A 22,108-nucleotide genomic window follows, 5' to 3' on the forward strand; every position below is an offset into this window, starting at 1 on the left:
CAAGGGATATAACTCAGACGCAGAGGTGGAACCTGAAGTATGGAAACCAGGATGGGGATAAGCTGGGGAGAGGAACAGCAAGACAGTCCATGCCCATGGATTACGTTCACAAAATCTTGCGCTCACTCTCATCGCTCTCCTGCTTTCAGCATCTATCTGTGAAACCCACTGGCAAAAATATGTCCCATTATGCTCGTCAATAAAACTACAGCAGACTTCTCTACCTCGATTGCTTCATGAACACAACTGGCAGAAGTGGATCTAAAAGCTCCGGCCTTGCTCGCAACTGCCACAGCTATCCAAAGTTGATGCACAATTTTTCAGGTTGGTTTTCTCAAGAGTTTGGATGTCTCAACCCCACCCAGGTAATATTAAAAGAAGATCAAGGCTGTAATGCCAGATACTTAAGAAATGAGGATGTATCAGAATTGAAGCAGTCTGCACAGTCCTTATTTTGCCTCCTTTTACACGTTATGCATTTTTTCCTTTTAGGTCCTTTCACTTATTCAGTGCATAGGATGAACCTCCTCAAGAGGTGAACCAAGTTCAAAGTGATTAGTGCTTCTTGCTTCATTTCTTTTTGAAACTGGAAAGTCGACAGAACTATAATCTGAAGTCTGTCTTGGAGAACAGCACTCCAGACTTGGCTATGTCACAGGCGCAACAACAAATACATGGAGTTGCTGCTCATTACACGTGCAACACACCAATGTGCAAAAAACTACGTGGAGGAAAATAGTACACAATCTAGTAAGTACAGGCATCGAATGCATATGCATGCAGCAAGGGTAGCATTAAAATAGCACAGGCATCCTCAGTACTAGCATTTCTTAACTCAAGTACTTGACTTCACGAATCAGCACGCCTGCCAAAACCCAGAAATTTGCTTGCCTTCAGAAAGTAAATATAGCTTTGAAGGACAGAGTAACTATTCCCTGGGTAATAACTTGTACCTTGGGATGATTTTTTGAAGGCCAAAATTAGTGTATTTACTACACATCTTCATATAATATACATTATAAATCTACTGGGCACAGCAGTTACCTGTGGCGAGAAATCTGATTAATGACAGGAATTCAAGTTCTGTTTGGTAAAGCAGACTGCAAACAGCAAGCTAGCACAGGTAACCCTACCATGAAAACAGCGTAACGCCATCTCTGCTTCATAACACGAACCGCCAGCAGAGGGCAGAATAAGGTTGGAATGAAAAAGCAAACCCCACAGCAAAAAAGCTTTCACTGTGATAAGTGACCTCAGGTTAATATTCTGTATACTCAGCTTTATCCTGAGCCTTCCTCACATTTACAACTAAGCCTCTGATCCCTCAGTTAAAAAGGCATGTAGCAGCAAACAACGTGTTTTAAGAGTCAGGACGTAAATGCAGGCCGGTTGTGCCTTCTGCCAACCAGAGTAATGAATACAAAGAGACACTGGCAGAAAATTATCTAATAACCCTTTATTCCCAGACTTGCAGAAGAGTAAGGAAACTGCCCAAGTAACGGCATCAAAGATTTTACTGTAAGGAAGCACACACGTGCACACACACACAAATTGCTGCTACTTCCACTCCATCTCCCAGCCTCCTCAAAAGCGCCTTTTCCATAGAGTCCCCACTCTCAAAGGCACACGTCTAACCGCTAATTCCTTGAGATTGTACCACGTTTTTTGACTGAAGAGGACCAGCTGCTCCTCTGGAACTTTGTTACAACAAGCATTTCTAAAGAAAAAGATGATAACTTAAAACTGGTTAAAATGTCAGCAGTAGTCCTGCAGCAGTAATATACCAGCTAATGCTGCAGGAGTCTTTCAATACTTCAATGTTACTTTGAAATAAATATTCACAGAAGTAAAAACTGACATGTTATAATTGCTGCTTCAACCCTTTTTGATGGGCAACGTAACCTATTCAGACTGATGAAACAGTGCCAGAACATGTCCACGCACACTCTGCTCTGCTCCACGTACTGCTTGTGTAAGCCTCCTGGTGGTTGCCCAAGACAGAGAGGAAGGTTGTCGTGTCCCAACGAGACACAAGGCAAGTTCTGTCTTTTGAAATTCGTATCCTGTTTCTGGTTGAGAAAACAAGTACTCAGGCAGGACAATCAGGTTACTGGAAGCTGAGAGTACATCTCAGAAGGGCCAACCAGCTGCTTGGACACCTCCTCTCCTGAAATTTGCACCTGAGTAACTGCCAGCGGGTAGGGCCTCCATTCATATTTTTTTTTTTCTACTTTGTTGTTGAACCCACATACACTTCTGTCCTCTATAATATCCCATGGTATTTGGTTTCACAATGTATTTATATATAGCAGATATCAAAGCCCTTGATAGCAGGCATCCCAACACAGAAGGAAAGTCAGCTGGGGATCTGAGGCCAGCTCTGCATAACAGTGTTCAACGTACCTAGACCTTTGGCTGTCCTACATGACCACGTTCAACACATTTAGACCTTTGCCCACTCTACACAACACTGTCCAACATCTTTAGACCTTTGCCACAGTACGTGCCATCTACACTGACGTTGCTGCATTGGTGAAATTCCCAGTTTGGATGCAGTTCTGCCAATGGGTGGCCTTGCGAGGGATGTGGCAAGGTGCTCTACAAAGCACACCAGACCAGAGATGCCACTGCACTTACACCCACCATTCTGCTGGCAAACTCCATTGTTTCAAAGAGTATAATCTCAATCTATAAAATCAAGGTTTTGCTCCCTGAAAACCTGCTCTCTCTCCCTTGAGACTGTTCTTAAAGAACAGACTTTTCCACCTGTCACTGCTTTCCTCTGGGTACTACTGAGTGAAGAAATGTTATATTCTTCAAGTTTTCAGTGACTGACTATACTCTGAGGGGAAAAAAGGTATAAAAGTGCATATGACTGGACCTGGATGACAGCTTCTATTGGCAAAAGGCACTTTTTCTAAATTTTAATTATGGAAAGCCTCTCAGCAGTACACAAGTAGTCAAAACAAACACCACAAGGGCTTTGCAAGTATGTTCAATAAGATTTGGTGGATCGTCCTCTTTTTTAATAATTCCCTTTTTAAAAGTTTTCTTTAATTAAAAAAAGCTGTTTGTTGTATTGCACTCAAAAATCTAAATACAAAGAATCAAGAGTTTTTCCAGTTTCAGCTACTTAATTTTATTTTTATGTTTGTCAGGCTGGACTTCAAATATAACCAGAAAAGAAAGAGACATTTTCCATTATGTCTAATTAAAATACCAGGATGGGTATCTGTTGTTACAAAGATGTTAAGTAGATGAAGTCATTAAAGGCAGACTCAGTTGCCAAACACAGTGACATTTCAGACACCCCAGGCTAGCTGTCTGAGAGGTGGCCTGGCAGATAGGACAGAGCAGCTGTCAGGGACCTGCATGCAATGGTTAAACAGCTAGGACAAAGTGTCACTAGGTACCTACCTTATGTTCCTGATCCCCACCCTGAATCTTCAAATTATTCATTTGAATCAAGACCTTCAGCTGTACACCATACTTACACAAAGATTACAGTAGCAAAATATATCCTACTGGTATGTTTATTTAAGTTTAAGGTGAAATCACTCCAAAATGCCGGCCAAATACCTTGAAAATGATACATAAAGTACATATAGGTCATTTGGTGATCACGTATGATAACAAAAATATCTTAATTGCTGCATAAGGAGGAAAAACTTGCTCAAATATAAAAGATCTTTTCAATTCTGCATGAGCCCACAGACACCTAATCAGCTCCATGCGATTGCTTGCTTTACGTATAAACAGTGTGCAGCCCTAACAGTGCCCCATGGAGACTCCAGTATCAGGAAGACACAGCAGATGCATCTCAAGATCACTGGGGGAACTGATATTAGCAGAATGTTTTTAGTTATGAAAACACTAAATAATAACACTAGATTAATAATTTAGTTTACTGAACAGGTCCCTGCTAGACAGCCCACCACACGATAAACACATACAAAGCAGCAGCACTATGCCAGTGTGTGCTCTACCTTGCTGCTTTATTCACGTGTTTCTGTAATCTGTCAGGCAGAAAGGAGTCTGGAGGCTTAACCAGAGCTTGCCAGTGTCTCTCCCAGATTTAACACACACGAACATTTATAGCTGTATTTTTCAAACTACACCAGATCCCAGACCCATTTGGAACCTACAGGTAAGATCTTCCTCCCCTTCTAGCCTGTCCCTTCAGCTTCTTACTGCAGGTAGTTATAAAAATTGCCCAAAAGGGAAATGAATTGTGGAGATTCAGCCACAACTTAACCATGGTGTGGTTTGGGTTTTTTTTACACTTCAGTTTCTTCAGAATAAACCCTGTATCGCTCATGTTTATGAAGACAGAAATTTAAATATATAATTTCTAAGTTCAGCAGTTTCTTTAAAAACTCTGTATTCCTACCTTTGTCAATACAAATCCCAATTAACCTTTCAAACTTACCACAATTGAAAAATTTTGTCTTCAAAAAGAAAATTCTGTATATATGTGAATGCATAATAGGCATGAAGAGGACTTTTATTCAAGTAGATATAAAAATTTTAATCTTAAACTTGTGTTCTGTAATCTTTTACTGTTCATGAATAGTAACTTTAATACTGGATACTGATATACTTGAACACACAAATTCCATTTCATAACTATTTTTGTATTTATTGTATGACTGCAGCTAACTTGAAAACATCTTCAGTAACTTCACATGAAGCTTAAATGAAGAACTATTCTCAAGCACTTCTAGAAGTAGTGTCACTTCTCTGAAAAGTTCATCTTTGTAACGTACATGCAAATACACACATGCTGAATTAACTATTAAATGGTGGATGTGTACATCAGATATTATATACTGCAGAATAAAGCCTGGGCAAAGACACTTACAGATAGTAAATAGGGATAAAGGACAGACCTGCCTCTCCATCCTACTCTAGGGGAGTATATTACACTCCCTTTCTCTACACTAATAACACTTTCCAAGACTCTTGATTCACAATGGGGAGGGAGAAAGGAGACAAAAAAGAAGGGTGTTTCCTTTTGCTTATTACACATCTTTCATCCAGCAATTAGTTACCAGTGAGATTATTCCCTCTGCTAGAAGACAAACGGGCAACTATTGTTAATGGCCTCATAAAATTTTAATACAACACAAAACGTTCATACATGTAAACATTATGTCCAGAGCCTTAGCTAACAGTTCTTGAGTGCTCTAATGCTAGCTTCAAAGTAGCTACTGCTCTAGTAACCATCGATCAAAGTAGGCACAGCTCTAGCGCTGGCTCCACAGCAACCTGGCAGGTGGGGAGCTGACCAGACATTCATGCCTCTCCTGTTCTCGTGCAAGTCTCAAGAATTTCATCTTTTTCAGAATATCAGCAGAAGCAGAACTTAGCATCAAGATGTTTCTACAAAATGTCGAGAGTTGACCAAAAATTCTGAAATTTGCAACATTAGATGAAAGGAGAAGTAGCAAAAAAATAGAGGCCTGAAGATTCTCATTTATAGTTGTTGTTACCAAAATGTCTAGTCATTTTCCTAATTGCAACTGATTTGAGTTACACATTTGCAGTATGAGCTAAGTTTATAGACAATTTCAGAGGTGTTTTATTAAAAAAAGGACACTGCACAACATCAGAATCACAACTATGAATGATTTTTAAGACTTATCCTTTAAAATAGTCTAAGCAGGGCTTTTTGGGGGGCTTGGGTTCTTTTTTTTTCAGGGGTTGAGAGGATTTTGGGACAGTTGGGGTTTGTCTTTTTTTTTGTTTGTTTGTTTTGCCCCCCCCCCGCTTGCTTTAAAAAAAAATACTTTTTCTAGTAAACATAGACATTCTCAGTGTAAAAGACAATCAAATTTGAAGATGCACTTATTAACATGTAGGAAAATTACTGTTTTTAAATTTGATCTGGTCACAACTTATAATTATATTATCAGAAAAAGCCCTCAAGAATGTTAACCAAAAACAACAACATAGCCCTTTCCCACTTCAGATACCTAACTACACAAGGTTTATAATGAGGAGTAGAACAGGAGAAGGGCATCATACAAAAGGAATTCATGCATTCGTGACACTACCTCGATAACAGATTCATCCTACACACACACGGTGTCCAAGTAAAGCCATCCTTTTCAAACCTGCTCCCTGAGCAAGTAAATAATCTTAAAATTCTGTGCACAATCACAAGCCACTTTCAGCACACCTGATGAATGTGGGGGTGGGAATCAAATCAGCAACTTTCTGGAAGGAAAGACTATGCATTCTGGAATGGATAAAAAAAGGAATAGACAAAAAAATACTGCTTCTAACTCACAATTAACACTTTGAAACTAAATGGAAATAGGGTTTACCAAAGAATAATTGCTGGTACTATTTGGAAATTATATACTGAAACAACAAGCAAACCCCCAAACCAGAAACATTACAAATGAAACAATTTTTTTTCCCACTACAGAAACTTTTTCTTCTTTTGTTCACTCACTGCATCTCTCCTGAATTAGCAATTGTCCCAACATGTATCTAGGATTTATGCATTTACTAACTTGCACAGACTAGTTTCACTGACTTCAGCAGAACTACTTTGTGAAAACAGAAAAGATGGAAATATCCTGTTAGGATCAGGAAGCCTTTGCATGCCCCACCTGAGTCTGAAAAGACATCCTATCACTCACATACTATCATAATAAACGGAAAACCCATTTGTTGGAAGGAGAGTATATATAAATACTGTAAATACTGCTTGCCCAGTTTACTTGACCTTATGACCTTTGCAAGAAAAAGCCTCACTGTAAGACAGTAAGCCTCGAGTTATAGTTATTTTGCCCAAATTATCTAAGGGAAATGTTTTAGGATCATATATATTTGTGTCTCCATCCCAGTGAATTCAACCTGAACAACCTCATTTTAGGAACATACACGTCAAAATGAAAGAAATTCAATTTCTTTCCAACAACTTTTGTCACCAAAATGAACTAGAAACAAAAGCTTTGCGTCTAGAGTGTAGTCTAGCACACTTTAATTCCTCATTAAAAGTGTTTCTGGACTTGCAAAACACATTTATGTATCAACATCTGCTGATGTTACATATTTATTATTAGGTATTAGATAACCAGAGCTCAGTGAAAACTAGCATTTCACTGAGAGGTTCTGGTATTTTTAGCATCGGCAAATGAGATGGAAACTCTAAGTATCCATTTCTGCCACCTCTAACTAGCTTGTAATCCCCAAATGCACATTAAAACCCACTTCCTATTCAAGTTAATTGGCTTTGCTGGTGTATGGCACTGAACAGTGATCTTACGCTTTGGTGGTTTTACAATTTTCACTGCTGTGTTGCACACTCAAACGGTAGCTGAAGTGCATGAAAACAGCAAAAGTGAAGGGAGAACACAGAACTGTTTTTCCAGATCCAGGTAGCAAGAGCTTTCGTGGAAGTCCCTACAGCCACTGTGCAGTCTTGCACAGCCCCCACGTGGGGAAGGAGATGACCTGCAGCTGCGGTGCACCAGCCCTCTCATTTTACTGTGATTTTTTTTCTCTGCTGACAACAATGAACACTTACTCAAACCTTCGCAGCAACTTCCCATGCTGTAATTTAAAACCAAAGGGTGCAGGAGCCAGTATTTGCAAAGATGATTATCCGGAGAAAACAGACAGCTTACCCTACCTGAGCACTCAGAAAAGTTAGAGCGTACTGGGCAGAGCTCCTGTCTTCATGCTCAGGCTCTTCAGTGTCACCGGCCCTGCGACAGAGTAATACTCCTCTCAGCAGCGGGCAGTTGCGCTGCCTCCACGCGCAGGCCAGACATCCCTGCAGCCCACCGCGCCAGCAGCCTTGTGAAAATTCTGCTTTGTGGCAAAGAGGAAAGCTGGGATGATTTTCCCACCGTGGCAGTAGCCTGGAGCATGTGTCAAGCTGCCCAGCCCAAGGCACTGAAGCGCGCTGTTGAAGTCCATTGTTCTGCTGCCAGAGCTCCTTTTATCCAAAAAGAAGCATACTGGTGCAGAGCAGCTGTAAATCTCCAATTTCAGGTAACTTGGGGGTCACAGGACAGCGTTTCGGGGGGAAGTCCCAGCAGTCTCTGTACACCCTGCCTTCCTGTGTGGTCTCTGCCTGCAGGGCTGGACGGCAAAGCAAACGGCCATGGGCCTCCGCAGAAAAGCAACTGCTTGCAGATGGACCAATTGGTAGAGATAAAAAGTCGTCCTATAATCAAACTCTTAATTAACCTCTGTGTCAAAGTACCCATATAAAAGCATGACATGGCAAAACTACAGCTTGCTTCTAAACCAATTTCAGCCAGAAAGCGTTCTTCTGGAGCCTTGAGTAAAAATTATGACACAGATCTGTCAGTATATTCTCATTAACTGTCATTAAAAAAAATTTAAGGATAATCACTGAAGAAATGATAAAACAAGGTTACTGTCTACAAATAAAGGGGTCACACTGGGGAGACAGAGGCTTGGTGAATGAGCATTCCAGAGATGACAATTCGTATAGTGTAGCATTGACCTTAAACAATCCACTGCATGTGTATGTACAGGGATGGCTCTGCAGAGTCCTTTTACTACCATTTTTTCGTTTCAAGTCTAATTTAATAGAAACTGCAACAGAGATATCTGTGCTTTGGGATTTGCTCCAAGCTGTAAAAAAAGGTGTATTTAGATAATCAAGAAAACATATTTGGCTTCTAACAACGCTTACAGAGATGCAAAGTGTTGCCAGCTGCCCTTTATTTCCAGAATATGCCTGTATTTTTTTTCCTAGACAGTACAACAAACTTTTTAACATTACCTTCATTTCTCACTATACCCTGTCCTCCATCATTAAGTCAGTGATGACTGAAGATTTGGAGAAGGCTTTAGGGTGTTTCTCTTCTGTTTTCTGTGATGAGCTAAGTGAATATAGAGCATTTAACAAAAGAAGAATCCATTTGCAATTTTCCATTTATATATCTTTCAATTTAAAAAAAAAAGTGTTGATGACTTACTAACATGGCACGCCCCCATCAAGGACTAACCTAAATAACCTCCACTTTGCTCTGCCCCTACCTGGCGCATCACTGAAACAGTGTTATTATTCCACATAGAAGCAGCTACCAGATGTAGAAAGCACATTTCCTCTGTGATTTGGCAAAAGCTTCAAAAAAGAAGCAAAGCTGATTAATCCAGAGTGGACACGATCAGTGAACTTCATCCTCTGTGGACTTGACTATGGTTAGGAGCAAAAGTTGAAGTGTTGCTTTTACTGTGCTTCACACCAATATTTCCCACGGATTTTTTTAAGGGAGAGGAAGAACATCCATTGATTATCAAAATCAAAACAGTTTATTCTAGGAACATGCACAGTAAACCCTCATAGGGAGGAAAAGCTTTTACAATTAGATGTCTGTCTCACCTTTTTTCTTGCATTTTAGCAGGTGTACTACGCCAGTGTACTTCACATTAATGGCTTTATGTATAGACTTATAGTTTTAATTGTTTCTGGTCAGTTTATCAAAGTGTATTCCATACAGCTTCTGCTTTTGGATGCCCCAGTCTTGGCCCCTAGATATAATTCTTTATAAATGATATAATTTAGTGGTGGGATCTGAATATTTGCCCATTTAATTCTAGAACACGAACTTTCCCCTCTGGCGCTTACGCAGTTATTTGATCTCGTCTGAGAATCTAATCCTTCTATGTCTTCCATCAAGAGCCTAACAGGTCCTTGTTGCAACTTCTGCCTAGTTTTCTACCTGTCCTTCAGCTGTGAGCTTCTGACTCTCAAGAAACACCAAGCATGACGCTTTCAGTGCATGCAATTCAACCTTCAAGACACTGCTGAGACTTGACCAAGGGCTGGCAACCTCTACACCAGACAAAAAGAACAAAAGTATTATATTCGCATACATCCTTTTGTATGTAATGAATGCATCTTTGTATGATAATTTATAATGATTTTTCTTAATCCAACTATTTAATATTAGCCACTATGCATAAAAAATGTTGTGTCCATTAAAAAACAAACAACACCCCCCCCCCCCCCCCCAGGACAAGGCTCCAAAAACAAGAACCTCATTCAACTCTTACCCTTGAACTACGTTAAAGGGTCTGAATTACTTAGAGCTTCTAAGTAATGTCTAGGAAATATTCCAAAGTGGAGATTGTCTTAGCACTGACACAGGCAACCCAATTTATGCACGGAGCTGGTGCAGCCTGTTGGAGTCCAAGACTGCGAGGGGACAATGAGACATAGTCACAGCTGTAACATTGAGATATGTTGGGTCTCACCCACCTTGCCTAAATCCTGCTCCATTGTGATGGAAAGACAATGTTTGCATTCTGTGGAAACAGACAGAAGGCATTAGATCTACATTACTACTTGGAAAAGTATTTTTCAAGGGCAAGGGACAGTATGCAGATGGACTGATAAATAAGGCTGATCATTTCTGCAACCCTTGAAAGAGTTATGTGAACCTATGTTCTTAAGTAGTATTTAGGTGGATTTTCAGTACTTAAAAAAGTGTTAAAAATATTAAGTCTGCCTTTTTACCACTGCAAAAGATAAATCTTTGCTTAATCTGTAATTTCTCAGAGGATTATTCACTGAGTTCCTGCTATAAGTTGTCTTGTTTGTTTATGCAAATTCAGAACACAAATCACATTATATGTGGAGCTCTTCACCTGCAGAATAAGTAAGATATTTTACCAAACTAACACTTTTCTACACAAGAGAGATGAGTGGATTGTGCATCCACTGATTTTTCAAGTCTCAAAAAGAGGAAGTTTGGGGTTTTTTTCAGGGTAAGAATTTGGAGCTTTTACGAAGATTTACAAAAATCTATAAAACTGAAGAATAAAACAGAAGTGAAAGCTACCTGTACAAAGTGACTAAGCTTGTATGCAAAGTGCTTAAATGACACGCGAAGATGAACACATACACTGAATCCAGGATTCACGGCACACCCATGCCAGCAGAAAAAAGCCAATTAAAACATAGTGGGTCACTGACTTACTTGCAGTAAGTATTACTTAGCACAGAGATCAGGTCCTGTATTCAGTATTTTCTGCCAAAGTTCCTCTAAACTTTGGCAGTGATGTGTAGCAAAGCTACACAGGATGAAGGGAGACTCCAGTTTGCACAGGTATCTCCCACCCTCTTTTGTTACCTTCATGGCCCAAAAAGAAAGGAGTTGAGAGATGTACTTAAGTCAATAACGTGCAATTTTCACTGCCATGGCAAGATTGCCTCTGCCCTAGCTCAGGGGAAGTCCAGTGCAGGAGCGTGTGCGGTAGGCACTGCAGGCGCCGGGGGAGAACTACAGGGACTCGGCGGGCACTTCCCTTGGCACAATCATCTTACAGTCTTTAGACACGCACAGGCACTTGCACATATACTTGCACTCTACAGGCACGGTGTCTTCTTTTGACTGTTACCTGAATTCATTTCAGAGACCAGAGACACTGGCCCAAAACATTATTTTTTAAGAAAATATAAATACTTAAAGAATGACATTTCTTGGAGTATTTCTGTTGATCCTTCAACCATCTGGAGAAGACTGACTTGATTCAGAACAAAGTCCAACACTGGCACATAAGTAAGTGCTAGAGTTAGTGATTCAACATCAGTGTCCAGAACTTTTAAAACACTACACAAAACCAGCAGAAATTAATTTAGACGGTATAACAAAAAATATGGTTTATATTTGTCCAAAATTACAAGCCTCTATTAAAAGGCTTGTATGGGTCTTCCATCACAGTATAAGAAAAGCTATTTGTTTGGTTCAAAGGCAAAATTTGCTTATTATTTTAGTCCTTATGCCTCTGTTTACAACTCTGGGAATGCAACACATGCTGTTAGTTCTTGCACCTGAATTTGTAGCGCTTTACACAGCAAATTTCTGTTCTCATTCGTATGTAAGGGCAGAGCTGGAAATCTGGCCCACAGAATCTTATTTTTCTGGTAACTCAAATTCTTCAAACGAGTGACTTGGAAAAAAACCTCTATGGGGCACTAAAAAGCCTCATTTCCTACGGGGCTGCGCCTAGACACCAGATTCTCTTGTGTCTATCAAGATGCAAGTTTTTATTGAAGTGTTCTTGGAGGTCGGAGCATTCATAATCAACTCCCTCCTAAGAGTGGTGAATTTTATGGCATGTAATATGGGGTGACCTTTTACTGCATTCTGTGGCATCACCTGCTTTTACCATTTTTGCAGAAATATAGCACCCTTTAGACTGTATCTTCTGTCAAATTTGGTTGAAGTTGACTGATGGCTTCAACAGCTAATTATTGGTGAGAAGAAGGAAGGATGGACAGACAGATAGGTGTGATCCTCTATGCTTCATTTCTTTTTGAAGAAATACAGACAACTGAATTCTTGAAGTTGTAGCCAGACACTTAAAACCTGTATCAAAGCCCTGATTCATTTGCATGCCTTGAGAAATAGAGCATATTCAGTGCATGATGACCTTATATCATTAAGGGTTTTATATCTTCAAGGCCCCAGCTACTCACAACAGGATGGCTTTGGGAAAAAAAAACACCTCACGACAACTTAAGAAAATCTATCAAAAATTATGGAAGTTACTAAAAACAACAAATACAGAAATCTGCATGCTTTTTCTTTTTAATAACCTAATAGTTCAGAGAAAAATCAATACCTTTTCTACACATTATTTTCTGAATAACTCATATAGAATAAAGGCAACTAAAAAAAAAATGAGAGGACATAGATTAGCCAAAACACACACATGTAAACACACAGTTTAAATGTTTTAGGAAACAACCATATGATGTCACGCTGTACTGATTTTCAGAGCATCTAATTAATTGCCTGACATTTAAACTGACAGGCTTAAAGAAAGGCAGAGACAACATAAAATGAGCACTTTAAAAGAAGCTTAATCCACCGTCATCACATTAAACTGTCAAAATAAACTGACCAACGATAATGGAAGGATAATTTTCAGTGGTTATTTCTTTTGGGTTATTTATAAAAAGCAGAATGAGAAACCGTAAGTGCTAGCAGTTTATCAAAACAGCACTGTTCAGCTAAAAAGTGGATGATAACAGACGAGCTTGAAGAAATTATTTGCACAGAACATAACAAGCTCTAAAAGGAAACAAAGATAATTATTTGCACAAGTGAACAGTGGCATAAATGTACTAAGGTTGACTATGACTGCTGAATTCACACTCACAGTCTTCTGTGGGAGATGCCACACTGAATACACCAAATCTAATCATGCAGCCAGACTTTTTTTGGCATACAGATTTAATGCTATGACATAGTTTAGTAACACATGGTGTGGATGTGTACATTGGGATAAAAATAAAGCTCTTCAATAGAGATAAATGCATGGTGAATGCGAGAAATTGAAGGTCACATGCTTGGCATGCAATACTTTGTTCTACTTGGTTTTGAAAACGCTTGAACGATGACTTCACAATTAAATGATCTACTTATAATACAATGTAATTGTACATTTTGGAAGATGAAGGCCAGTTAGCTTAATTTCTTCTAATGTGCGTTTACACTTTAAGTCTACAATTAGCCCGTACACGGGTTAGGTGGTATTTTCTATTTAAAATTTACTTTTTCATTTTCTCTTGTTCATTGTTCCTCCCTCTCCCCCTTTTCTGATGTGTCACAATTGTGGTTTTAATAAAACAATTTATTGGCAGGAAATTTAACCTGACTGATCCTGCAAATAAAACAAACGTAGCTTTATTTGGCATCAGAATGTGTTTACAGTCAAGAGCTTATAACTTAGCATCCACTTTGCACCAAAAAAAGACAGCAAAATAATTCTGTTTTAATTCTTATAACAACTTGTGTGTCATTGTCCTTCCCCGCCCCAATGTCAACACTAAATCCCAAACTATGTTCTTTCCTACTTGATTATTTTTCTTTTCATGCCACGAAACCAGCAAGACAGAAAGATCTAGTTTTACATAGTACTTCAGTTATTACGACATTTGTACCAAGAAAACTTGCTGTACAGTCATTCCATGTATGTATCTTTGCCCTTAATATTTCACTGGGGTCTCTACTGAGGCAACCAGACTGTCCACCTCGCACAGGCTGCCAGAACTTACGTTACAGCTACAGAGTAGAGAGAGATACAAAGCTTCCCTCATTCTAAGAGCATCTTCAATTACTTAAAATAATTCCTATTCTGGATCCTACAAAGCTAAAGAAGTTTTTATTTTAAAAAAATCTTCTCAGCTATACTGCAGGTGTAAACTAACACAACTGCACAACACAATTATAGAAATACCATAAAATTATTAATGAATTAATTTTTTCTTCCAGCAATCTACCAATTTAATAAAATTCTAATAAATTTAAAAAAAATAATAAAATTGGTAGATTCAAGTTAGTCTTTTCATCACCTTTCTTTTGGTTTGCAATATAGTTACATAGGATCTACCATACATATAAACATGTCCTATTGCTATGACCGGAAAAAGAGAAGCAGCTATGTTCTACCACAAAAGTGACTGGGCTGTAGCAGAGGATGAGTTTCATATGACTGACTGAAATATTCTCCCATGAATTATGCAATATAAACTAAATTATAAGCGATAAGTAATTGCTTGTGCTGGTTTTGGCTGGGATAGAGTTCATTTTCTTCATAGAAGCTAGTATGGGGCTATGTTGTGGATTTGTGTTGATAATACAGGGATGTTTTCGTTACTGCTGAGCAGTGCCGACACAGAGCCAAGGCCTTTTCTGCTTCTCACACCACCCCACCAGCAAGCAGGCGGAGGGTGCACAAGGAGTTGGGGGGGGACACAGCCGGGACAGCTGACCCCCAACCGACCAAAGGGATATTCCAAACCGTATGACATCATGCTGAGCATATAACGCTGGGGGAAGAAGGAAGGGGGGGACGTTCGGAGTTATGGCATTTTGTCTTCCCAAGTAACCGTTATGCGTGCTGCTTTCCTGGGGATGGCTGAACACCTGCCTGCCCATGGGAAGCAGTGAATGAATTCCTTGTTTTGCTTTGCTTGCGTGCGCGGCTTTTGCTTTCCCTATTAAACTGTCTTTATCTCAACCCATGAGTTTTCCCACTTTTACTCTTCCAATTCTCTCCCCTATCCCACGAGGGGGAAGTGAGTGAGCAGCTGTGTGGTGCTCAGTTGCTGGCTGGGGTTAAACCACAACACTGCTAAAGGTATTAAACATTACTCTGAAACCCCTTAATTAAGAATTTATCCTGTTTACAAACTGCACAGACACAGGACAACAGAAAGGGTCAATCCAAAGGAATTTGCAAGCAAAACAAAAACCAAAACACACTACTTGAAGACCTTGGTAGTTCCCCCCAGAAGCCAAGCCATGTCACTATGTGGGCAACCCTTATTGCCCACATAGTGACAGGTCTACTGGACAGCACGAGAGTTTTGGGTGAACGCTGAAATTACCTTGCACCCATCTGTCCTTTCTGTTTCACCAGTCAACTCATTTATTAAGAGAGGTTTTGACGCAGGACGCTGCCCCCTTGAAGACACCTCTGGCACAGAGAAGGGACCAATGCCATATGGATGGATCCCAACTGAGGTTGCAGGCCGGCTGCAGCCCACCTCTGGGCTGGGCCCTGGCCTATGTCTCAGGTAGTCCCATCTCCAGTGCAACTCCTGCTCTTCCCAGCTGGGACCCCCGGACCCAACTGATCACCCTGCCAGTGTGGGACCGTCAATGGACCCCACTACCAGCACCGTGCTGTGCCCACCATGCCCGAGCCCTGCAGGACAGTGCTGAGGGGAGAGGGCATGGCAATGTACCACACTATTTCCAACACAGAAAACTGAGTTACTCTGTTGTTTCACGTGGGAGAACCATCAAAGTCCTTAACTCCATATCTCGTTACCTGCAGCACAGGAGCTACTTCATTTTATATGGAGGGCACAGGCTGCACACTATAGCTGAATGGCCCTGTAAAGGCAGAGAACAAGTAAGCACAGTCTTTCTCCCAGGCTCCTTTTTATTTCTCATCCCTTTTACTGCAACAAAAACTTGCACGCTCTTTTCCACTTCTGGCTTCCAGGAATCACTAACTGACATCAAAGACGATGATTTTTTCACCACATAAAACAACAACAAAAAGCCACAGTAATAGGGTGTTATCCTACTAGTCCATCTACTAGATGACAACTGAGTAAAATAATAGCTATGTCAATAGCAAATAGCATACCAGGTTTCAGACATTTTTAAACACAGATGTCTCCTCAAGCCCAACTTTTATGTGAATCAGATTACAACAAAACACACTTGGTAGTGATGTTTACTTTTCCTTTTTTTTTTTTAAATAGAGGCTTATAAAGCGTGAAGTACTTCTGAAAAAAATTAAAGTGTTCAACACTGGTATTATGTTGTTCTTCTATTTTAATAATAATAAGCCACACATGACCACTACCCAAGTCTATGATCGTGATGGGCCAAATGCTTTATACATAAAAGACGTTCATAAATAAACGATTCGGTTAACCCGCAGAAATGGCTGCTGGTGCACAAGTAACCAGAAGCCAGCAAACCATCCATTTGCTCACTGCACACGGGCCACCAACTGCTAACACAAGGGAAGGAAAAGCTGTTCTGCTCTATAATGCACACCCCAAGAAGCCAGCAGCCGCTCCTCCTAACGAGTGAAAAGTGATCAGATAAAGACGACTTCAGGGGAAAGAAAACGTTAGATACCTACACAGCAGTGTTCTGGGTTCCCCCCTCCCCCCATATTAACCTCTCTTCTTCTTAAGTTTTAGGATGTACTGCTCATGAACATTTCCCCAGACTAAAGGTTGGAGTGTCAAGGAGAGTCACCAGGTTTTGAGTGCTGAAATCAAAGTATTTTTATTTTGCCACCTTAAAAAGCAAGTCTTAAGAGGAAGGGTGTCCCACACACTTGCTGAAGGGCAGACTCCTACCCTATGTAATCCATCAGGGCAGTTCAGCTAAAAGATCAGGGCTACTTGCCTATTAAAACCTGCAGCTCAAAAAGTCCAAGGTGATGTGTCTATCAAAGCCCAGTTAAAGAAGGTTCACATATTTAAAAAAAAAAAAAAAACACAACCAAAACAAGAAGACCCCATACATACAGGCAACACAACTACGGCAAGTTCTGAAATTGATAAAGGTAGACCCAGGAGGAAGTTTCAGAAGTTTCAGTTTGAGAATAGGAAGTATTCAAGATGAAAATAAAGTCAGCCTGCTTTGCAAACAACTCTAATTATTAATACCATGTAGATCTACCCAGATGGGAGACAATATCCTGCATAGTGCAGCTGAGAAAAACAACAGCAGGGAAAGAAAATCATTCTTCTTTTCAACTGTAATACCAAAGCTAGTGCTAAAAGTTATTTTCAGAAAACATTCTGTAGGGTTTTTTTTGAAATAAAAAGTAAAGTACAGCTTCCGAAGAAGTCTTGTTCATAACAGCCACTGCAGCAGACTGAAGCCACAACCGTTCCCTTCTCCATGTTGAAGAGGAGCTCTCATAGAATCATTAAGGTTGGAAGAGACCTCTAAGATCATCGAGTCCAACCGTCAACCCAACACCACCATGCCCACTAAACCATGTCCCTAAGCGCCTCATCTACCTGTCTTTTAAATACTTCCAGGGATGGGGACTCAACCACTTCCCTGGGCAGCCTGTTCCAATGTTTAACCACTCCTTCAGTAAAGAAATCTTTCCTCACGTCCAATCTAAACCTCCCCTGGCGCAACTTGAGGCCATTTCCTCTCGTCCTATCACTAGTTACTTGGGAGAAGAGACCAACACCCACCTCGCTACAGCCTCCTTTCAGGTAGTTGTAGAGAGCGATGAGGTCTCCCCTCAGCCTCCTTTTCTCCAGGCTAAACAACCCCAGTTCCCTCAGCTGCTCCTCATAAGACTTGTCCTCCAGACCCCTCACCAGCCTCGTTGCCTCTCAAGGATGTTTTTGACAACTACTTAAGTAGACATCATCATCTCAAAGACAACATTCCTAAACACTATTTGAAGAGATCATATCTGTTTCCCTCCTCTCAGAAATATAAAAAGTGTATGTATATAGGCCATTCAGTTCCACTTTCAAAATTACTTTTGACAAAGACACCTCCAGCTAGCGATACCAGCAACTGAGCTTCCTTCCTCTCACTGGAAGTGGATGCGGGCTTTTTCTAAGCGCTTTCCATCTTTTAACCCTATGAAAAAATTAAAAGGTCGATTACCACGATTTATACAAAGCTAACTTCTACAGAAGAACCAGTGAGTAGCATTCTGTAAATATTGTTTTTCTAGGCAAAAATATATATACTTTACACAGTGAGCACATCAGTATTTCAAGATTACTTTTCTTGCTGGCAAAGAGTTCAATTGGAAGCGTTGTCATGAACGGCCAACGACTGGATTAGCTCTGACATTTATTTTTTTGTCTCAGCCATTTTAGACTGATTTATGAGATTAAGAGTAAATAGTAAGATTTAGAAAAAGATTTTATTTATGCATGTGTAGATAGATCTATTCTATCTACAGGACAGAAATTGAAAAACAAAACATAGAAATGTGTTGCAGTTTTCACAAGCAAGAGCAATAAATTGTAGCACTCTGAACATTTATCTTTTAAAACACCTCTTGTGTTTGTTTATTCACTGGTGTTCACATGGCAGGCTTATTTAACTTTCCCGCTCTTAACACTATTTCCAAGCCAGGATGCTCACCAATTTACAAGGTTATCTGATAGATCAACAGAAAAACCATTGCCACAACCTCCACATGGAAGGCAGACCAGAAATGATCACGCCCAAACCTCCTTCCCCAGCACAGCAGTGCCCCAGCAGCTGTCCACACAGGACTGGGATTTGCCCGAATGGGCAGCACCAAGCATGTTATAGCCACATTAAGAATTTTGTGGTGTAAAGGACAATATACACATTAAGCTTCAGTGGTGGTGAGTGTTACCCAGTGTTTATTTTTAGATTTTATTTAGCAAAGAAAACAAGTTGTATTTATATACACCTGAGAAATACAGGTATATACACAATGCTGCCAAGACAACACTTCAGTGTGATTAGGATCATCACCTGTTTCTACCTTAGTGGAATTTGGCTGTAGAGAGTACCAGTATCCTGAGCTCTGCTGTTTCTCCTCATTTTATGCAGTTTTTCTCACTCTTTTTATTAAAAAGAGAACAAGAATGGATAAAGGAGTCTTCTCCCTGCCCCTCCCTTCTTTTTTGAAATAATTCAGGTTCCATCAAAAATGGCGCCCTGCCTATGCATGTATGCCCCTTCTCTGGCACGCCCCATACCTTCCCACTTCTCAGCATAAATCCCTGTGAGCTCTTTCCTCTCCTGGTGAGGTGTCAGGTTTTGAGGAGAGGGAAGAGCTCACACGGATTTATGAAACCTGATACCTCAAACAAAAAGCCTTCTGCCACATTCGACGCACTTCGTTCCTGCAGCTTCCAGCACAACTGCCTTGCACCCCACCACTGCATCTTCTCCCCTGGTTTGCAAACTGCCTCAGGAAGCCCCCGAGGCACCGCAGGGGCTCACCTGACTTCCTCGGACCCTCTCCTGCTGCCAGAGGCAGCCGGCACATCCCAGCACACTAGCTGCAAGCAAACCCACACACCCCACGCACGCTCACTGTTTCGGGGAGCTTGAGAAGCCCTCAGCCAGAAAACAGGCATCTTTCCCCAGGACCATGAAGTAAAGTCTCTCCCTGGCACCCAGCCACCCCATTCACAGGGGAAGGCGGTTTGGACACTTCCACGGGCTTTGCTGGCTGCAGCAACCCCCCACCCCAGCCTGCTCCAGCAAGCCCAGCCATGTGGCAGGCGCTCCTGGCCCAGGGCGGCTCTAGGCCACACAGAGCAACTATATACAGGCTTTCCTTACAGAAATCACACATTAGGTCTTACTCCAAAACTTCAGTTTTGGTACTGTGAATATGTAATTTGCTGGTCGGTTTCTAAAGTTTGTCCTCTGTAGAGGAGGGCAGGGCTGTAGGGTCACAGAACCACAGCACAGCCTAGGCTGGAAAGGACCTCGAAAGATCGTCTGTCTGGTCTAACCTTTCATGGGAAAGGGAGCCCAGATGGGATTATCTAGCACCCTGTCCAGTCGCATCTTGAAAACCACCAGTGATGGGGACTCCACCATGTCCCTCGGGAGGCTGTTCCAGTGATTACTGTTCTCACTGTAAAAAAATTTCTTTTATCAAGATGAAACCTCTTCCAGTACAACTTGTACCTATTGCCCCTTGCCCTCTCCATGCAGCTCCTTGTGAAGACAAAGCTTCCATCCTCTTTGTAGCCAGCCTTTAAGTACTGGAATACGGTGATGAGGTCCCCCCCAAGCCTTCTCTTCCCCAGATTAAATGCCTGGTCTCCAAAAGAAAGAATAGGAAAATAAAACCCAGTGTCTTGTGCTGCCGCTGCATGACCCCAAAGACTGATTCTTCCCAGCGGGACAGAGGAAAGAGGCGAGCAAAGGGCCAGGCTGCAGCGTGGATGGAAGAGGCACAAACGAGAGGCAAATGCGGTTCTCCTCCTGAAGCTACAGGCACAGACCTGAAGCTGGGTCCTGGAGTACTGTAAGCATGAGAGAGCAGCCCAGCCAAGCGCACTGAAATAATTTGAGGCAATTCTGCGAATTACAAGAAGTCCAAATCTCTCATATTTTGGCACAGTTGTAATGCACCAGAAAAACACACTGTTCAATTTTTTTAAAATCATTAAGGCAGGACAGACTTAAAATCACAGTAGAAAAGAGCACTTGTTTCCTTACAGTAGCTGACTAGACTAGTACTTTTGTCAATTCTATTTAAAAGAGAGTTTCAAGGTTATAAAGCATCATTTCCTCCAATATACCTTACAGTAAGAGTTCCTCCAATTTCCAATAGAAGAAAAAGACAATCAATGAAAACAAATGAATTTTACATTATTAAAATATAAATATTTCAAAGCTTACATTTTATAGAACTTTATCTAGGTGCTTTCTGACAAGAATCAGAAATGTTTTGTACTCAATTCACTGGGAAAACAGGTCTATTTTTCTTTTTTAGCTAAGTTAGTCCAGAAATATTTGATGAAAAAGTTATATGCCAGTTCTTAATCAGTATCAAGATGTCAATATACAACTTTCAGCACTATTTTAATAATAAAATATTCAATAAAAATAGCCTAAATTTAGAGATGGCATGTAAATCCTCTAGTGACAACCTGTTTTTCTCACCGTAAGTTTAAAAATTACTCCAGCTTTCTACTTGCTTTCCTCCGATTTTTTTTTTAAACATGCATCTCTCCTGCATCATTATTCATCTTCTCTGTTACCACCCCATGTTCTTCCCCATCATTCAAACTTCAACAAGTGATTATTATTCAGCTAACAAAATTAAAACCCAAACTGATCTTAAATCACACAGAGATTTAAAAAACCATTTCAGATGGTTTTTCTAAATGGTTTTTCTAAAACCATTTCAGATGGTTTTAGAAGCCATCTGATGAATTTTATGCCCTGAAATTCTAGGCAACATGATTTCCTATACAAAAAGTACACAGCAATATTTCAATATCCCACTTCCATAAAATCAAGTTCTACTTGATTCTAAAATACATGTATACTTCCATTTTTAAACTATCAGCTTCTATCTTAATCAAAACGCATATAGGAGGATACTTGAAAGAACATTAAGTTGGTATGGCAAGTTGATTACTCTTCAATAAATAGTTCTCTTGTAGCTATAATAGCTAAAGCTATTAAGGGAGAATATTAATACCATCTCTACAAGATCAACTGAGAGTTTGGCAAAAGGGAATGTGGCAATCAGAAGAACAAGTGAAATTTAACTTGAAATGTTTCCTGTAAGCCTTGCCTTACACTTCAGATGTATATAAGCATCGATATTTGACTGCTTAAGGTTCAAGAAATGTGTAAAACTGAAGTTAAAAAATTTTGAAAGCAATGTCAGTACACCAAAACCGCCTTAAAGCAAAGTCTGAATGTTAGTATAAACTGTCTAACATACTTTTTACAAAGTAATTCTGATTAGTTCTTAAACTTAACACACCCCCTAACATTCAGATAACTTCTATTTCATAAGTATTCGGGCATATGTGAATATCCTTGCAATGACCTGACCCAAACGATAA

The 22,108-nt window shown here is 40.3% G+C and overlaps 1 protein-coding gene across 1 annotated transcript in view; it reads right to left on the reverse strand.

Moving 5' to 3' along the window:
- MAP7D2 (MAP7 domain containing 2) overlaps positions 1-20,117 on the reverse strand; it is a 58,218-nt gene extending 38,101 nt beyond the window's left edge. Inside the window, exon 1 of the mRNA XM_009325503.1 lies at positions 20,030-20,117. Coding sequence (XP_009323778.1) covers positions 20,030-20,117 — 88 coding nt within the window. The remainder of the gene's footprint in view (positions 1-20,029) is intronic.
- Between the last annotated feature and the right edge of the window lie 1,991 nt (positions 20,118-22,108).

The sequence above is a fragment of the Pygoscelis adeliae genome, unplaced genomic scaffold, assembly GCF_000699105.1.
Source record: "Pygoscelis adeliae isolate BGI_AS28 unplaced genomic scaffold, ASM69910v1 Scaffold386, whole genome shotgun sequence".
Classification (NCBI taxonomy): Eukaryota; Metazoa; Chordata; class Aves; order Sphenisciformes; family Spheniscidae; genus Pygoscelis; species Pygoscelis adeliae.